The sequence below is a fragment of the Acipenser ruthenus genome, chromosome 2 (assembly GCF_902713425.1).
Source record: "Acipenser ruthenus chromosome 2, fAciRut3.2 maternal haplotype, whole genome shotgun sequence".
NCBI lineage: Eukaryota > Metazoa > Chordata > Actinopteri > Acipenseriformes > Acipenseridae > Acipenser > Acipenser ruthenus.
The window spans coordinates 21,168,979-21,189,780 of NC_081190.1; the positions used below are offsets into that span (position 1 = coordinate 21,168,979).

The 20,802-nt window shown below is 39.7% G+C and overlaps 1 protein-coding gene across 4 annotated transcripts; it reads right to left on the minus strand.

Annotated features, from left to right (window-relative positions):
• Positions 1-269: 269 nt before the first annotated feature.
• LOC117408687 (stAR-related lipid transfer protein 4) lies at positions 270-16,500 on the minus strand. 4 transcript variants are annotated; one of them, XM_058991722.1, is made up of 6 exons: positions 16,390-16,500; positions 14,573-14,691; positions 6,015-6,064; positions 5,536-5,662; positions 4,148-4,262; positions 270-3,323 (listed from the first exon to the last, which is right to left on the minus strand). In XM_058991722.1, exons 2-6 carry the CDS (start codon positions 14,675-14,677, stop codon positions 3,097-3,099), a joined length of 624 nt encoding a protein of 207 aa, XP_058847705.1. In that variant the 5' UTR covers positions 14,678-14,691; positions 16,390-16,500; the 3' UTR covers positions 270-3,096. The 4 variants fall into 4 exon arrangements, with proteins under 4 accessions (XP_058847705.1, XP_034780821.1, XP_058847723.1 ...); XM_034924930.2 differs by having other exon boundaries at positions 14,573-14,638; positions 16,390-16,431; XM_058991740.1 differs by lacking the exons at positions 6,015-6,064; positions 16,390-16,500 and having other exon boundaries at positions 14,573-14,693.
• Between the last annotated feature and the right edge of the window lie 4,302 nt (positions 16,501-20,802).

Genomic DNA, 20,802 nt, shown 5'->3' on the forward strand with positions numbered 1-20,802 from the left:
CAGGTTTTGTAAAGCCTGAGCTGTACAGAAAAGTCCACGTAGCTCAAACTGCTCTCGAAAAAGTTGTAATGGTTCAAATTACTATGCAATAGAGTTTTAAATTACACCTGACTTTATATATGGATTCACAGTAAGATTAATGGGTAACAAATGAAATGTATAAAATGTGTAAACATGCTGGTTGACAGCAGAGTGTCAGTGTGACAGGATAGCGCTGTGGCCCAAGCTGTTACCGACAGGGATTAGAAACTCAGAGACAGAAGCTCCAGTCTAAAGTGCAAAGCACACATTTATTAAACATAAAAACGGCAACAAAATAAACACGGAACGAGGGCCAAAACAAAAGGTTTACAAAAACAATACAACATAGGCAGGGCATTCGCATTCACTTTACGGTTCATTAACATCTACACAAAGATTAAAAAAAAAAAAAACTCACTTCCTCTCCAAACAAAGGATTTCTGCTCCCTTTCATACAGGTGCCCCCCCCCCCCCCCCCCCCAATTAGCATCAATTACCTAATTGGGGAATGGCCACACCTGTGATCGTTGGCTGGGATAGGATTTAACCCCATCCCTGCCACAGTCAGTTTTTTTCCAGAAAATGTACATTTCTTTTTCATTGAATCAACATGGGTATTATACGTAAAATGTCCTATTGAAGCTATCAGTACATCTTTTTTGGCCTATAAACAATTGTGCATGACCAGGTCAGACCAGTGTTATGTTAAAAAAAAAAAAGCTTGTATAATAATAATAAAATAATAAAATAATAATAATAATAATAATAATAATAATAATAATAATAATAATAATAATAATAAATTATTTTTACCACAATGCTGTAAAAAATGTGCGCTCAAGAACACCATTTTAGCAGCCATAGCAGAGAAGTAATATTAAGCGTGCTTTTAAAAAAATAAAATTTTAACCCTGAGATGTCGTGCTTTAACGGTTCAAGTTTGCAATATAAAAACTGGTTTGTTTTGTTTGTGTTTAGTGGCATATCACTTTATTAAGTGGTCAGCATGTGTAAACTGGGTGGGCTAAACAAACGGGTAGCAAAAATGAAATATTGCAAAACATTTGGGCAATTATTGAAATAATATTGGGGGAAAAAAAGCCTAGCAATTATAAAAATGTAAAAAGACAGCAGTACAGCAAGGATAATCTTTTGTTAGTGTTGCATATCCTATTAAAGTTACAGTAATTTGCCTTTGCACTTGCTTCAAAATAGAGACTTCAGTTTTTTTCATGCATTTAAACTTGAAAACGACTGATGGAATACATGGAGACACCAACCTACTTAAGAGAAAAAAAAGTTTCAGGGTATACATACATACACTCAAACTTCAAATTCAATACAATTTCACACTGAAAATGACATTTTCCTGGTTAAAAAGTCCAAGGCTTAGGTAAATATACAGAAATGGTTCTTTACAGTACATACATATATTAAATACAAGAAATGCTCATCAGCATTACATGTATGGACCAGATTAACTGCCTTTCTCCAGTACAAAGTTAGCACCAAACTTATGAGTCATTATGTGTGCGTACAACAAATGCCCTAAATTGAAAATGCTGTCTTTATTGCTGGTTTTAGAAAGAAGAAAAAGTGGTGCAAACGACAAACTGGAACAAAGGGTTTCATCTGTTATCCTTCAGTATATTAGTATCATTATTTTCCACAATAACATATTTGAATTATTTTAGCGCTGTATGACTATTGCATTCATGCTCTGGAAGCAGAAACTGAACTTTACATTCAACCTTTCTGCATTTTGGAGTAATTACCATTTAATGCCCTTTGATATGCTGGAATATACTGTAAATGCACTGGTCCCTTGTGTTCTGATCTGTGATCACAGCTTCTGTAGACTTAACACCACTCATCACTACTCTCCCTTGAGTAAAATAACCCTTCCCTGACCCCTCTGCTGCTTTTTTTTAACAAAGAATGTGCCTTTTGTCCCAAAAATAATATAAAACCTGTATTTCCAGCATCAAAACAGCAGAAATGGAGTGAGCGAGGGTTATCATAGGTACTTGCATGTTTTACTTTAGTTATTCTATTAGGACAAACTTTTATGTACAACATAACATACACTTCATCATTACCTGAAAAATAGGAGTGTTAAATCAGTGCATAATATTGGAAGTCACTTTGGTTGCGATCTGTGCTACAATCATACTTGCACTTTAACACCTGAACTATGTTGGTGTAGAAAACAAAACAAAACACTACTGAACTCACAAGCCTGCATACCATAAATATTAGATTCAGTAATCTGTCAAACCTGTTTCTAAATACACCAAAGCAAATTACTACTTTTATTTCCTGAGCCAGCACCATTAAATCTTTTGCAGTCTTTGTTGTAGTCTCCTTACCTCACATCCCTTTATTACCTGTGAATGGTACTCGGGGATTTAAAATGTTTTTGGACTCACTGTTCTTGGTAAGTATTTTAAACTTCAGGAGAATATTTCCTATTTTAATTGTTATATATATATATATATAATGTCCTTATATGAGAATGTCTAAGAATCTACAACAGTAAAAACCATGGTCCCTACCCACAGTGACTATGTATGAGATTAGTATGACTGGTTCCTGTTCTCTATGCAACATCTAGAAAAAATGTATACTTTGAACCATCACTTATCCTCTATCTGCAGTATTAGAACAACGTCATACATTCTGATGACTAATCAAGAAGTGCTGAACTTTGTAAATGGCAGACGTGGAAATCTTTCTCCAGACTTTGGCCTCGACCCAGGAGGCGTTGTCTGAGGGAACTTACATATAGATAGATAGATCGATAGATGTATATTATGTCTTCATGCTGACTTATCTTCACAGAAAGAATATATGGATCACATTTCAATTTTCAATTACAATCATCAATTAAAATCTTACTAGAAACCTGTCTAAACCAAAGGCTTCTATCAAACAGGATACATGCACACATGACATGATATCCATAAACCAGTATATCAAACACTGAAAAACATCTACTAGGTTTGTATGACCTCCCCTGAGCTGTTTTGCATTGCCATGGGTTATGCTCCTTTAAAGAGTGTAGAACATTACAAACTATATTTTCAAAGCCTTCCTTAAGTCTGTATAGAAATGAGTCAGAGTGCTGGCCATGGCAGAGTCCACTGCAGACTGTGGCAGCATCCCCCGGAGATCAGTCTGTATGTAGCCCGTCAGGAGGCTGTGGTCTGGATTGTCTTTCTGTGGAACACAGAACCAGCCACATGGGTGATTGAACCCGCGGACACAGCTCTGCCCTGCCTCGCCATATTCGATGCTCACACCTTCATAAAAAGAACAAGCACATTTCACGTTACACATTGCAACCCCAGTATGAAGGGTTCATTCAACAAACAACATGGCAGGTCAGATAAAGATGATATAGCTGCATTATTGTCAAACAGTGTACAACAGAAATATTAAGTTACATTGGATGAAACATCCATCCATTATCATTAACCGCTTACTCCTTTACAGGGTTGCGGTGAGCCGGAGCCTAACCCGGCATACACAGGGTGCAAGGCGAGACTACACCCTGGACGGGACGCCAGTCCATCGCAGGGCACCACACACACAGGGCAATTTAGAGTGACCAATCAACCTGGACAGCATGTTTTTGGACTGTGGGAGGAACCGGAGTACCCGGAGAAAACCCACGCAAACATGGAGAGAACATGCAAACTCCACACAGATAGTACCCTAGGCCGGATTCGAACCCAGTACCCTAGTGCTGTGATGCAGCAGCGCTAACCACTATGCCACCGTGCCACCCCTTTAGATGAAACAAAAAATGATGCAGGACATGTTCCTGATTTAGATACAAAGCACTCCTTTTAGAAAATACAGAGGATTATTTAAAATAAACATAAAATCTAGCCAAATTATTTATTCCTCTTTGCTATTGGTCACTGGCAGTGCTTGAAATGAGAAATTCGTCAAGTACTATATTACTGTTCCTTCGCTTTTTTACTTCAATCAAATGGGATTGTTGCCAGGTATTGCAATTAATCACATTAAGACATTGTTTCCCTTTGTTTTACTTGCACAAAAGCAGCATGATTGTTTATTGTATCCCAGTAGGCAAATAACTGTTGGCTGCAACACTCACCACAAGACAGGAGTCCATCCTGATACTCTGTGGTGCTGGAGAAGTCAATGAACTCTCTTGGAGCAATGATGTTCCAGAGCTGCCCTGCTGTGGTGTAGCGCATCATACAACATCCCTGATGCAGAAAGAGCATTTCAGTTAGATGGGTGGCTCTTACATGTACAGAGTTATGAGCCAGGTGAATCATTTAAACATAAGACAGCAAATACATTGCGAAATGTTTCTGAATTTTTTTTTCCCTTAATGCGAAATGTTTCTGAATTTTCTGAATTTGTTTTCCCGTAATGGGAAAACAAATTAACTTTGCCTGACTTGTCAGAATAGACTAGCACTGCTCCCTTCCACCTCCAGGTCATTTTGTGCACAACAGAACAAATGGCTAAGGTTTATAATGAAAGAGTGACCCATTACTCAGGGTTTATTGATTGACACTTGGCAACAGCCAATAACTGGGGTCTACTCACTGATTGGTAGACACAGGCATCTGGGGCAGGTTTAGTAAGACCTATGGATCTCAACTGGTAGTACCGTCAGACGACCTACATTTTTAAATGGGTGTCCAAAATAAATCAAAGAGTGCTACAATCATTACTGCAGCGGATCATGTAAAATAATTTGGAAGCCAAATATATACCAAGTAGTAGTATGAGCAGAAAAATACATTAAAAAAACATTGCAGGACAAAAAATAAATAAAATAAATAAATAAGTCATTTCAAAGACTTCACGTTTATAATTTTTTGTCTTTGGATATATTGTCCAGTTACAGACCCGCCCCGCCCCCCGCTGTCTGTCAATTCCAACAAACTCTGTGGATGCAGAGAGTGCTGTGTCTAAATACGGACAGGTATTTACACCGCAGAGACAGGGAATGAAGAAAAACAGCATTTCAGAATAGTATGAGTTACTGTTGCATACAATGATGTTTAAAACCAGAACAGTTTTAAAGAAAAATAATAACAATAACAGAAACGCAACAATCAGAGCGATCCTCTGGATTTCAGTTTTATTTTCTTTTAGCGTTTCTGCTTTGTTAGTCACATGCATTTGTTAACTTCACAGCTTTAAATGTTTATATTTTGCCGTTTTTAACTACATGTTCATACTTTGTTACACCACCGTGAAATATAAGATTTAAATAACTGAAATTATGAAATTTATGATTTTTAAAATGTTATGACCGTGAAATTTATAAAAACGTACCGTGAATTTGGTAGGGCACTATACATAACTGTTAAGCATGACAGGTAGCCATTACTAATAACATTAGAAATGAATGCCAGCAAAAGAGCTAATCTGGGAACTTTCAGCCAGTAACTGACAATAATTTTACCTTCCCCGTAGAAATTTAGCAGTATTTTATTTATTGTTCCTATTATACAATCTGACCTGGTCAAACTTTTCAACAATGTCCATAGAGGTCATCAAACTGTCCCAGTCTAACCGGTAAGGACCAGGGCGAATGTAATCCACGATCCTGTTGGGAGTCTCTTCCACAATGCCTTCAGTTTTATAACTAAGAAAAGAAAAACATGTTTCAATATTGAGAGTGAAAACTATTATTCCCTTTTTGTGATGTAGCAACAAATAACTATTTTATACAATATAATTCAGCATACAAAATAGTGGATTTGTACAGGAGGACAAGGAAGCAGGACTAGACGTGACCCTAATGTACTATTGCCTTTATCATATTATACAATGCTTATGCATGCACCAGTAGGATGTTCTATCAGTAGCTTAAACAGTTTTCACAACAGCAAAATTGTAAATCTACACTCTTTTTAAACAAGGAAGCCAATTGTAATTTCCAACCGTACAAATAACAAAGAAACATAACATTGATTTGTACATTTTAAAAAACGTACAGAAATCCATTGAATTCTTCAGATGGCTTCCTCCATACTGTTACATCTTTCTGGAAAAAAAAGTTTACATTTATTTTATTTATTTATTTTAAATATTGTTATGTAAATTACAATAATCTTTCAAACATTATTCTACCAGCTAGAATACGATCAACACTTTTGATTACCTCAGATGTAACTGTAGTACAGGTATACGATTACTTTAGTCCCTGTTACCATCATGCTAAATTACAATACTTTGTTATAAATTCTCTTACACAGAATGATCCATTAAATTATATTAAATAAGAAACAAAAGTACAGTAAGTGCTCATACAGGTTAAATGTTTCCTAAAAACTTCCATATATTGTAGTTTTACTGAGGTTGAAATTTCAATGTGAACCTGCTGGATCTTCTTATTAACTCCAAAAAAATCCATCAGGAAAAGGTAAAAACACACAAGAGTTTAAGGCACATTTATTTGATGTTTTTTTTTTACACTAGACCCCTCATGAAAGCATGAGTTACAGTATTATGAGGAGGCTGTGTGGTCCAGTGGTTAAAGAAAAGGGCTTGTAACCAGGAGGTCCCCGGTTCATATCCGGGCTCGGCCCCTGACTCATTGTGTGACCCTGAGCAAGTCACTTGACCTCCTTGTGCTCCGTCTTTCGGGTGAGACGTAATTGTAAGTGATTCTGCAGCTGATGCATAGTTCACACACCCTAGTCTCTCTGTAAGTCGCCTTGGATAAAGGCGTCTGCTAAATAAACAATTAATAATTATGTATTCATTAACAGACACCCTTATCAAGGGCGACTTACAGTTGTTACAAAATATCACAGTGCAAAGTATCACATTACAAAATATCACATTCTAAATTAGCACATTTCAGAATATCACATTAGAGACAAGAGCAGTTGTAAAGTACAGTAAAGTTTCACCTAAGAGCAGTTAACTTATATTAGAAATATTTGCGATGAATGGAAGAGAATGATTTCAATAAGAGCAATTACAAAAAACGTGAATACGGATACCTGTAAGAGTAAAGTCAAATACAAGATACAGGAAGTAGTTATAATTAAGAACAGTAGTAGAATATGGCAAGGTATGGATCAGTTCAGTGCAAGTACAATCTGATGCAAGTACTGGTACAATTGGGTGTCATATAGTCCAGTATAGTTGAGAGTTGTGAGGTTTACAGACTCTGTCTGAACAGGTGTGTCTTGAGGAGGTGCCGGAAGGTGGTCAGGGACTGAGTAATCACGAGATCCGTGGGATATCCTGATTTACAGTACACTCCATTAAACCCCTTAGTCACCTTTGAAAATGAAACCCCAAAAAGTCTAGAATGGTTTATTTTTATACAACGGGGCCCTGTTTGGCAGATAATTTAAACAGGTAAAATAGCACACCCACCCCCTGAGAAAAATCCAGCACACCTCTGTTAAGATTTTGATTTTCATAACCATTCCATGGTACACTACAGTCAATGCTTCAGTGCAGGGGTTTTCAACCTTTTTTTGAAACTGTACCCCTTCTGTCTGGAGGTTTCAGCTCAAGTACCTCTTTACAATTTTCGTTCTACTGAATGGCACAACAGTTGCAATAAAATGGAGAATAATCTGTTTATTTAATAAATAATTTATGTCACAACAGTTTGGGTGACAAACTGCTGGGTTAGGACAAAATAACAAGCAGTAGGCTTACTTATTAAAACTTTTAATTACAAGTATTTGGATGCACCGAATTAAAAGACCAGTATTTGGGAATCTCTTTGGAAACAGTCGTATTCAGTTTCTATTCGGCAAAGTTATAGTCTGCACTGTAAATGTTTATCACGTTACCATTTACTTCCCATCTCTGCAAAATGATGTGCCATTTAAAATGTTTACAATATCAAAAACATTAACCTCAAGATAAAACTATAATAACTACTAACAATGATACATGTTTTTATTAAAGCCAACATACAAGTGATCCAAAGGGACTCTGTATAACTTTCTGTCGCTTTGCACTTTCTCTAGACTCTCGTGTTTTCTTCCTTTGTTTTTCTTTTGCAGGTAAGAAATGTATCCATTTTGTCAAACACCGAAAACAAATTCCACCAGCTGCTATCACTGTTACTAAAATGCAGCCACGCCTAATCAATAAAACAAAAAACATTAAAGTATGAGTATTGCGATTATTATTTATATTTACTGGAGCATTTATACTGTACTTCTAAAAAATGCAGAAAGATTGCGCTTCATTGATTAGGAGGCTTGGTGGTCCAGACTCCAGAGGTTAAAGAAAGAGGCTTGTTGTTGCCAGGAGGTTCTGCGAAATGACTAAATAATATTAATAATAATTATCCAACAAGTTGAAAACAGCAAAGTTAATGAGCAGCACAGAGCGCTCTCCACAGAATCGCCAGACGCATGCTTCACCCACCCTAATGAGGGAGGATTGGAAACATAGCCCATTTAATGTGATTAAATGTCCCTATTTAGATGGTTTTCTTTTAAAAGAGGCAGCTCAGGTGTAGTAATATATCCCACTGATCCGTTTAAACCTTATGTGCCAAGAAACACTAAACCTCTAAATCTGTCACTGGCAGTGGTACCGTATCACTTTTAAACAAAAACACAACATATTAGTTCAAGCCACTCATTTAGGAACACTGATACTGCACAGTCACTGCAAGACTTTCTTGGCTGTGAACCTCTCTTGAAGCTGTAGCGATTGCTGGTTGCCACTGAACAATTAAATGACTGGTACTAACACTGCAATCCTGTCTGCAGCATACTGTACAGTTCTGTATTAGCACTAAGAAGCTGCTTATTAAACACTGTATGTGCATTGGAGAGTCAGGTGTCTTTAGAGTTATGACTTTGTCCTCATTCGAACTAGTGAACTCAATTCAATTTCAGAGAAAAGCAACTGTAAGTAATTTAAAACCTGGCTGGAAATATGCCTGCCTTTGCCAACAAGGATAAAGAGAGTGACACATGCTTTCTATTAATCCCTATTTGGATACATTATAAAGGCAGGCTTCACAATTCACTGTTTAAAGCATTCATTTTGGTTACTGTAATTCTAACATGCCTTCTTTTAATGTGGAGATGCAAGGTTTTGTTGTGTGTATATACTCATGGGCATTTCTGCCAAGCACATTATCTAGCAGGATTATTGAAAAACCATTTGTTTTGTGAACACTAACACAAACAGAGGAGTGGAGGTGCTATGCAAACTGCATTGATAGGGCTATGTAACAGGGCGAGCAGCCCTGTACATTGTTTTGTGTTATTTTTAGATCGGGGTCTCCTCCTCCGCCCCTGTGCAGATTATTGTTTTTGTTTATTATGATTTATAGTATTTGTCGGCGAGCGCCGTATGTTTTATTGATTATATTTATGACGGCGTAGCGCCGTGTTATTGTGTTTATTTTTAAAACGTGTCCTGGCAGAGGCGAGATCGGTGCTCGTCCTCTGCCAGGAGTAATAATTAAAACTCGTGCAGAAGGTGGCCATCTCCCGAATTAATTAGGTGATTTAATTTGTTGCTAATCGGGAGATGGTCACCTGTTAATAAAAGCCTGCAGCTCTCGGCACTCTGGGTGGGTGTCAGAAGGAGAGAGTGTGTGAGAGGAGACGGAGTTACTTAAAAACGAAACTAAATCATAGCATACAGGAACAGTGACAGCGACTGCCCAGCCTGACCTGTATGGTTCATGGTTTATTTATTTTGGATTTTGTGTTCGTGATTTGTTTTTGTTTAACCTTTTATTTTGCTCTGTGCGCAAGTGTTTTCTGTTTGAAATATTTATTTTTTGTTTGCTTTAAATAAAACGGCGCCCGCGCCACTGCACCATACCTTTTTGTTTTTGTGGTCCCTTCTTCTGCCGTGACGTCAGACCAGTCAGCCATTCCTGTCACACGTGGTGTCCTGCGTGGGATTGCAGCGCCTCCAGGACGCAGGCAGAAGAGGGTACTGCAGGTTTTTTCGTTGTTTTTCGTTTTTGTGTGTGGAGAAAAGGAGAGTGAAGAGGAGGATGGGAGGAAGAAGGATGAGGAGACAGCAGCCGCTGCAGCAGCAACAGCCGCAGCAAGTCTGCCTTACCTGCCTGTTGGGGGAGGAGTGGTGTTTTAACTGTGGGGAGCCATGGCACATTTCCCCTGGCACCTTCCCCATATGGCAGGAGGAGGGGACACAGACAGAGGTGAGGAGGAGGAGGCAGAGAGGAAAAGTGGAACGAGGGGAAGAGGAGTGGTGCACCAACTGCATGAGGTACGGGCACGAGGAGCACCACTGCCTCGAGGTCTTCAAAGACACGGACCTGGAGTGGGAGGAGCCCGAACGTCCTGCGCCTAAGAGGGAGGAGCCCGAACGTCCTGTGCCTGAGTGGGAGGAGCCCGAGCGTCCTGTGCCTGAGTGGGAGGAGCCCGAGCGTCCTGTGCCTGAGTGGGAGGAGCCCGAACGTCCTGCGCCTGAGTGGGAGGAGCCCGAACGTCCACAGCCCAAGAGGGGGGAGTCGGTGCGTCCACAGCCCAAGAGGGGGGAGTCGGTGCGTCCACAGCCCAAGAGGGGGGAGTCGGTGCGTCCACAGCCCAAGAGGGGGGAGTCGGTGCGTCCACAGCCCAAGAAGGCCGAAGGTCCACAGCCCAGGTACCTGCCAGCAGAGGGAGAGTTCCTGCTGGTGCCACCTCCACCGCCCTGGGAGGACTGTGAGTCGCTCCCACCTCCGCCAGCAGAGGGAGCATACCTGCTGGTTCCACCTCCACCGCCGTGGGAGAACGACGTGTCGCTCCCACCACCAGCAGAGGGAGAATACCTGCTGGTGCCACCTCCGTCTCCGTGGGAGGACGACGTGTCGCTCCCACCACCACCAGCAGAGGGAGAATACCTGCTGGTGGCGCCTCCACCGCTGTGGGAGGACGACGTGTCGCTCCCACCACCACCAGCAGAGGGAGAATACCTGCTGGTGCCACCTCCGTCTCCATGGGAGGACTGTGTCTTGCTCCCACCACCACCAGCAGAGGGAGCATGCCTGCTGGTTTCCCTGTTGCAGCCAGAAGGGGAGGAGCCGCCTTCGCTGCCAGAAGGGGAGGAGCCGCCTTCGCTGCCAGAAGGGGAGGAGCCGTCTTCGCTGCCAGAAGGGGAGGAGCCGCCTTCGCTGCCAGAAGGGGAGGAGCCGCCTTCGCTGCCAGAAGGGGAGGAGCCGCCTTCGCTGCCAGAAGGGGAGGAAGCCCTGCCGCCTTGGCCGCCTGAAGGGGAGGAAGCCCTGCCGCCTTGGCCGCCTGAAGGGGAGGAAGCCCTGCCGCCTTGGCCGCCTGAAGGGGAGGAAGCCCTGCCGCCTTGGCCGCCTGAAGGGGAGGAAGCCCTGCCGCCTTGGCCGCCAGAAGGGGAGGAGCCCCTGCCGCCTTGGCCGCCAGAAGAGGAGGAGCCCCTGCCGCCTTTACTGTCAAGAGGAGAGGAGCAGGAGCTACCTCTACCTCCACCACCACCACCATTGGGAGAAGTGGCGCTCCTGCTGCCGCCTTCATGGCCAGGGGCTCCCCTCCCGCCGTCTGCATCGCCTAGGGTCGCCTGTGTCTCCCTTGCATCTCCTAGGGTTGCTGCCGGTCCTGCGTCGCCTCCCGAGGGTCCTGCACTTTCGCGGCAGGAGTTTGGGTGGTCAGAGCCCCACGGAGGGGAACTGCTGACCATGAAGAGGAGGGGGAAGGTCAGGAGACCAGCTCCCCCAGCCGCACTTTCGCGGCAGGAGTTTGGGTGGTCAGAGCCCCACGGAGGGGAACTGCTGGCCATGAAGAGGAGGGGGAAGATCAGGAGACCAGCTCCCCCAGCCGCCATTTCGCGGCAGGATAGAGTGTGGCGGGAGCCCCAGAAGAGGGAGCTGCCGGCCACAAAGGATTGGGGGGTGCCGGAGATTCCACCATGGCCACCCCCCAGAAGCAACTCGCTTCCCCCTCGTCCGGGACTTTGAGACTGAGGGGGGAGGTGGCCGTTGGGGCCATGTGTGCGTTGCACAAGGGGGGGGATATGTAACAGGGCGAGCAGCCCTGTACATTGTTTTGTTATTTTTAGATCGGGGTCTCCTCCTCCGCCCCTGTGCAGATTATTGTTTTTGTTTATTATGATTTATAGTATTTGTCGGCGAGCGCCGTATGTTTTATTGATTATATTTATGACGGCGTAGCGCCGTGTTATTGTGTTTATTTTTAAAACGTGTCCTGGCAGAGGCGAGATCGGTGCTCGTCCTCTGCCAGGAGTAATAATTAAAACTCGTGCAGAAGGTGGCCATCTCCCGAATTAATTAGGTGATTTAATTTGTTGCTAATCGGGAGATGGTCACCTGTTAATAAAAGCCTGCAGCTCTCGGCACTCTGGGTGGGTGTCAGAAGGAGAGAGTGTGTGAGGGGAGACGGAGTTACTTAAAAACGAAACTAAATCATAGCATACAGGAACAGTGACAGCGACTGCCCAGCCTGACCTGTATGGTTCATGGTTTATTTATTTTGGATTTTGTGTTCGTGATTTGTTTTTGTTTAACCTTTTATTTTGCTCTGTGAGCAAGTGTTTTCTGTTTGAAATATTTATTTTTTGGATTGCTTTAAATAAAACGGCGCCCGCGCCACTGCACCATACCTTTTTGTTTTTGTGGTCCCTTCTTCTGCCGTGACGTCAGACCAGTCAGCCATTCCTGTCACAGGCTAGATATTTGTTTTTGAAATGGCAAAGCAACTTTAAATGGAACCATTACTGAGCAAAATCTGAAATGAGTACAGGCACAGACAAAAATCAACAACCAATAGGCTGTGAATGCCTTAAATACATTTACCATAACCATTTTCAAAAGCAGGTGTCTGCAATTCATATCATCCGACGCCTGGGACAACAAGATTTGTGTGAGGGACAACAAGTTTTACCGTTATACTTTGCCCGTCACAAATACTTTTTTTCTTCTTTTGTCACTATGTTCTGTTGCTAGAAAAACTCCTGTAGATTTTTAGGCAGTCACACAAGGTCCTGAAAACTCTAAACTGCAGAAGTCTCACACATAGGCTACAAATGAAAATTTTTAAAAAAATAAATTAAAAAAAAAATAAAACTCTAAACCTCAAAGCAAAAATATATACAGAATACACAAATCCTTTTAAATTCACAAACCTTCAGTTACACACAGTAACAAACGAATGCAATACCATTACATTGCCTTTGTCTACAGTAGGAGCCAAGTAAAGTTTGACCGCCAGCTCTCGGAAGACTATTTAATAAAGTTTAATAAAGTTACAAAAACCTTTGAACTATTGTATATTTCTTTTTTAAAAAGCTATGTAATCTCGTGTGGTTGGCAGTAGATTTGTAAAGCTATAAATGGACAATTATTTACAATTTTGCACTGTGAGACCGACAGTGCAACGCCCACTGAAACGCCCACAAAACAGAATGTTTTCTGTTTATCTAATGGCCATACAGGAAACCACAACGTATTAAACAAGCGTCATCGCCCTTCTTCTGGGTAATGTAGTTTAGAGACCAATCCTTTAACCTTCCTCTCCGGTGATCATTCTTGCTTGAGGTCTGGCAGACATAACGTGACTTTCAGCTTGTCTATCAGGAGAAATATCCACTGAAAGTATTATACCTTTCTAAACAGCTAAGAGTTTGAAGATTATCAAGAGAATAACGATTTCACTCTATGATCAAATACACCCTTATCGGATATCGTTATTCAACTCCCGCCATGGGTAAATCGTCAGTTTGCCTGAAGATCCATCTTTTGTAACTTTCCCTTCACTGACATCGCTTATTTGTGCTATTGAATAACTAAGGCTGTATTTTTTCATGGTGAGCATGGATTTCACGATTTCCATGAATTAGAACCAGTGCCGCGTAATATATCCAATTCTCAGTGAAAAATGCACTGAATGAATGCATTATGAAACACATGGCACAGAGGGTTTTAAAAAAGTTATAATTACAGGACATATTTAGAAGCACTATATTTAGCTCTTGTTAACAGGGGGACAGACTTCAGTAAAAATACCCTCAATATTTATGTGTTGCCAAATTACCCTTTGTATTTTTTTTTTAATTGGATTTTTTATACCATTTTATTTTTACAATGGAAAAGTGACCTAGATTTTATTCTTGTAACAATTAGTGTGTGAATCACTCAGAAAACATTGATTTGTGTTTGTTTGAATTAAAATGTCATCAACACAATAGGCTCTCTGTATTTTGTGTTGTTTTATGAATGAGTATGAAATTGCCTTGGTGCTCTTTTTGCCCCCTAGAGCTGCCTTGGTGCCCCTGAATCTTCACGCTCAACAAAGGCAACATTGCCTTGCCCTTCATGAACTTAACTTCATGCCCTGGAATGGGGCACATGAGAAAGCCCATCTAGGTCCTAATCAGTTATGAAATGTCATCTCCCACAGTAAAGGAGCAGCAAAAAATCAAAATATTGACATGGATAAACCAGGCCCACTAAAGTCCTGCCAGAGACACACTGCCACTGTAATAAATGATGCCATTGAACTCTTTATTAATTGGAACCTGTCTCAGTACTTTTCTTCATTGTAGCAGAGGTACTTACTGTTTTCTTTGCGATTCTCCACTCCTCCTCTCCAATGCTGTGGTAGCTAACGAGGGTATTATGAATCTGTGTAGAAAGAACGCTAGAATCAGGTAAACTTCCCATGTTTACCCTTTGACCTGCATATAAAAGAGACAGCACAACATGATAAGCAGTCATTCATGTTTGGTTATTTTTCCTTGTTCAAAGGCTTCATTACTGACATCACATTATGACACAGTTTATAATGGTGTTGCCCTGGAAAGACACCAAATGAATAAACTAAACTAAACAATATATAGGCAACACGTTATTTAATGTTGCATGCTGACTGACATATCCATCATTTTAAACTGAAACACTTAAAGAAGAGTCAGTTGACTGGGCCTACTTATTTTGTAAGAAATATAGGTGAAAAAATACCTGTAAGTTCATTGTTTTTGTGTAGATTCAAATGAATCCATCAGGCAAATCACCAAAAACCAAGGCACTCTTACAAACTTATAGGTAAAATTCCTTTATTAATGGGGCATATCCAAAAACGTTATTTTGTATTGGGATGTATGTGTTTGTGCTGTTATTTTGAGCGAAACAGTTCCAGGATTCCTGCTAATAAACATTGCGAAATGTAATTAACATAAAAAATAAACTCATAAATAAATCATCGGTATGCAACAGTTATAGAACTACCTCCTTTATCTCTGATTAAAGATGAACTGAATCTAAATAAAGCTGCTAAGAAAACAGGAAATTGTAAAAGCCCAGCTCATGCAAGTCAGCACACAGAAGACTAGTCCCCCCCCCTCAAGGGAATTTAACAGTTCAGAACTACAGTAAGTGTTTGAGTATGACTCAGAATCTATATACAGTAACTTGACTGGTGAAATAGTTTTAATAACATTTACACTAGGAAGATTGGAAAAAGGAATAGAGGGAGAATTAAATACAATATACTTATGAATAACTTGGAACAACATTCTACACAGACAGCTGCAATTAGACGTCTGTATGTAGCTAGCTGCCCCTTTCGGTTTACAAAAAACACCGTTGTCTAACGAGGAATATCCCTGCGCTGGGTGATGCGACGGGGATTTTTTGTAAAAACAGGACTATTTTTAGACAAGAGGCAAACAATGATACAGCAACTAGTATTCGTGCTTAAGGCCATGGCACACCTAGACAGGTGTAGTGTACAGCTATGGCCACAAGTTTTGCATCACCTAGAATTTTATGACTGAGACATAATTAAAAAACAAAGAAAAAAAAAAAACCCGATATGAACATAATTTAGACCTTTTATTTAACATCATGCAATCAAAGAAATAAACTACACTACTATATCGCAAAAGTCTACCGGAAGCCATTATAGTAGTACTACAGTATGTCACGTTAGATTTTGAAATATCATATTTTTCTATTTTTGTCAGTTTTTCGTTAGGTATGTGGAAAACTACAAAGCGGTATGTAATTCAATATGTTAAAATAACATTATTCCGCAGGTTTCATTCAACTTTATGAAGCAATGTGTTAATTCTATAGGTAATGCAAAACTTCTGGCCACAGCTGTAAGTCTGTCTCCCAAAATACAATGTTACATGGTTTTACATAACTGAGACATACATTTTACACAAGATTCGTGATTGTTTACATTTCTAACCATTGATCTTCCACAAGACCTTCCGGAGAGAGTACACGTGCCGGTAACTAGTAAAATAACTCGTTATTAATAATAGAATAACACAAAATAAATACATCATTTAAAAAATAAAAATAAAATAACTATGCAATACAACCACACGATCCTGAAAATATGAAGTGAATGTATGTCTTGTACATACCTTTGATCAATACACGCCGGGTCCTATGTTGCTGTTTTGCCGTTTGTAATTTTTTTCCTCTTTTTTTGACATGACAGCAAGCAACGTCCTCATGTCACCAGATGTGATGGACTTCAGAAACAACCAACCAGTAGCAAAGACACGCCCCCTCTTTTTGCAATAAGGAATTGTATAACAATTGCAAAACCCCTGCCGTTGTTGATTGGTGTAGTGGCAATAATAGTCTGATTTTAACCCGATCACTAGAACAGGATTGGTAAAGCAATCAGGGTCCGGCTCATGGCGCTGTAAATATTCCGTGATCACAGATGACAGGGCCAGATTTCGGAAATGAGGTCGCTGGTGTCACAGAGCTAACTGTACAAAGGGCTCGGATGTTCTGTCTGCATACGGGATAATTGTGAACCACGCTATCAAACACGTTTGTTTTATGTGTTGTATGTGTTTGCCCTCGCTTACAGCAAATATACATTGATTTTTTCTTTTTCTTGAACAATTATTCCAGTCTCTCTTTTTTTTACATGTTAAAATGATTTAGTTTTGTCAGTGCATAAATTACAATATAAACGAGGTACATCGTGGAACAAAGAAGAATTATAGGATGTTACTCCATTACATTCAGATTGCATTGATGACATGTTAGGGAGAGGCATACCATGTAGTAATTATAAACCGCTTAACCTCATTAAACAAAGAGGCGTTGGGTTAGCAAATCATGTGATTTACATGCTAGTTTAGAATTGACCATTTTATGAGATTTTACATCAAGTTTGATCTCATGAGTAAAGGCTATGGCCGAAGGCGTCAAGCCTCACCATTTACGTTTGTGAATAAACACATTTGCTAACAGAATAATAAGATTTACAGTAAATAAAAGGTCACTATTACAGGTTATAATAAAATACCACATAATGTCATCACACATCAAATTTGGTAGTTCTGATATTTTTACAGACAACCAAGAGTGAATTCCATTCCTGAACTAGAAGGCATAAAATAAGAGTTGTAAAGATTCAATATTAGATATTAGACAAAGTTCTCTGAATAAATGAATATGATTATTCCAGTCTCTTTAACCAGCATGACCAGTTGAAAACCAGCGCAACCAGATTATAAAAACTTAACTAACGTTAAAACTAGTCAATGCTGGAATTTTCTGCAAGGGTTGATTAAGATTCATAATCAAAACAATTGTAATTTTTGTTAGAAAAATATATTCTTAACAGGTAATGAGTGTGTTCTAAAATCTACACAGTAAATGGCTTTATCATTTTTTTTTTTAAATCACAGCGGAAGACCAGGTACTTAAAAACAAACGATAATGATTGCTTCAAACTAGATGTGATTTTCAAGATTGTAGAATGTGTAAGGATAGTGTCTCTGCCAGACTTTCAGATTCAAACCACAGTGGAAGAGGGGTTCATGAATAGCACAGTGGCAGTGCCTGCTCTTCTGTAATAACATGGAACACAATTCCCGGCAAAGGTTCTGCAGCTGCTTCCTATTTTTTTTCCTTTTCATCGTAAAGAAAAAATGTCCCTATGCAATTAGCATTGTGCACGTTTAATGTTGCACATGTTGTTGTTTTAATTCCAAGGGAGATTCTCACATGGACTAGTGCCCCCAAATTAAAATTGTAATAATCTTTTACAATACATGTTCTTCTATTCTTATTAGCACCGATTCATTATCACCTTTTCTTTTGATTATCTTATTTTTATTATTATTTTTTAATCCTTTCAATTTCTGTCTAGCTGCAAATGAACAACGTGACCTACAGCACAGGAAGTGACTCAGTACCAGAAAGTAACAGTATAACAATATTTGCTGCTTTCAAAGTATAATAATAAGCATCAACATTTTTATTTTTTTTTATTTAGTGTGGCCAATTATTTTACCCCTGATTTTCTCCCTAATTTGGAATGTCCAATATTTCATTTCCCGTCACCGCAGCAATTCCCCACACAGCTCAGGAGACCCGAAGGTTCAGTGGGCATCCTCCAATCGCACGACTGAACCAGCTTCCTCTTTCACACCCAGGAACTCGAGAGCGGATTTCAGCGAGCTACCGGCCTCTGGGGGACAAAGGCCTGCCTGCAGGTGTCTGCTCTGAGCTCACTGGGCACCAGAGCCAATGTCACATTACCTTCTGAATCCCCAGTGAAGACTGCCGACTTCGCACAGCCAGGGCGTGAACCTAAGCTGTATGACTCGCCCCGCGGTTGCGCTTTTACCGAGTGTGCCACCTGGGAACAGCACAGGATGGCAAATTCAAGCATTCTGGATTCTGAGATATGCTGGAGGAGTCATTTATTTATGTATATGTTCTGGGAGTGAGCCATGGGTCTGGGAGATCAGTATTAAAGGATTAAATAGAACTCCTGAAACTGTTCTGGCTGTCTTCCCTTGGGATTCAATATACACCGTCTTGGGTTAAAAAAAAAACAAAAAAAAAAAACATACACATACTGGAACATCTGTGTTGGTTTTGATACTAAAAGTTTAAAATGACACAAATGAATTTGAAATAAAGGCATCACTATTTCTGAAAAAAACAAACAAACATTTGAATAGATTTGTTTACATTTCGTTTATTTTTTTATGATATTTGCAATCATTTTGGTCCTCCAATATTGAGATATTGTAAATCTCTTTGTGTTCTACACGCCTGGAACACAGCCAGGCATTGAACAGACTTACTTATTCCATTCACAGAATGTTATTTAAATACATGAGCATCTCCTGCACCTTAAAAACTGTTTAAAATAATAAATCATATGTACCCTCATCTCAAAATTATACACCATAGTCTTGAACTGTCAAGATTTTGGAGCTTTATTTTAAATTGTTAGCTTCATCGACTAGAGTTTAAGATCCAGCAGTACCTGCATTTCAACAATAAAGACATTTACTATCCTTCTGTCCTTAATGTGTTTTATATTCATACCACAAGGTGGCAGCAATAGTAACACTGAAACTGTATTTAAAATCATCCAGCTAAATCATAAAAGACTAAAATATTCTCAGCAAATGTGTCTATTTCATTTGTATATATTTTTTTGGAATGAGTTCAAATGATTTTTTAATGTTTGCCGTTTAATACTGATCAGGTTAACGGTACAGAAAATGCAGTAAATCAGTAAAGACCAAAGCAGACTGTGAATAAACTGCAATTTAACTGTACTGTAGGTGGCACAATTAAAGTAATTTAATTTGACCATTTCTACATTGTGCACGTTTGTGGAAGTGGGTAATGTGGGCACTATAGCAGAGTATGGTACACATGGCAACTGAACAAAAGACAGAACTCGAAACCCTAACTAAAAAGAATGATCAAGAATCTCTGGTCCTATTGTGTAGTCTTAGACCATCTTACTGTACATTAATCATTAAACCAAATGAAGCAAATTAAAAAATCCTGACAAAGCAAGTACCTAGAAGGTCTTAGAGCTTACATTTAATATCCCAAGAATACAAAAAGTAATCAGAAGCTTAACCTTCAGAGCATCCCCTAAAGTACATCAAGCCCCCCTTGAAATCAGACCCTGCCCATACGTGATTTTTTTTCTGGACTATATTTGGCAATCCACCATGTAAAAAGGGTTCCCTTGCTCAATCAATTGTAGGCAGATTTAGAGAAATTAACATGATAGCAAAAGGACCCAGAGGGTGCGAGGTATACAGGTGTAACTTATGGGCTAATTCTTACAGTTATTAAACACTATAAAGCCACAAAGGGACCTATATACAACAGAAGATACTTAGTTGTGTGGTGATTGTCATAAATATGGAGCCTTTATGGAGTCTTGTCAAATATAGCATCTTGCTGGCTCTCAACGTTCACCATGGCATAAGATAAGATACAAAATGTGGGTAATAGAATGACTGATTTATGATCAAGTAGAATGTTCATCAAAATCTCCAAGAATAGTATAAGCCTGCATTCACTTCTGAGTTCTCCCTTTATCTGAGGGCTGTGTAGTTAATCTTACAAATGAAGCAACAAATAAGAGACTGAATTCCTTTAAAGATCACTTTTAATGAAAATAAATGTCAAAACAGCTCAAGAGTTTCACAGAACGCATTGCATTGGGCGCCCTGGCCTCTGCAGAACCTAAGCAGAAGCAGGCTATGTCCTTCCTACACATAAGGTTACACTTCATTTTAAGGAGCCTTCTTTATTGCAGTATTACTAACAATGTGCTTCATGTTTAAATACCTTGTTAAACCTGTAAAACTGCATCTACACAGAAAAAAAGTCACATTCGTTTTAATCTGTGACTTCAGTACTGATGATGCCCAAAGCAAACAACAGTAAAGAACAATAAATGCAATTAAAAGCAGGTGGAAAACCTGGTAATCTGCAAAATGACGGTGCAAATTTACCATTTTAAACTTTTTACATGAATACAG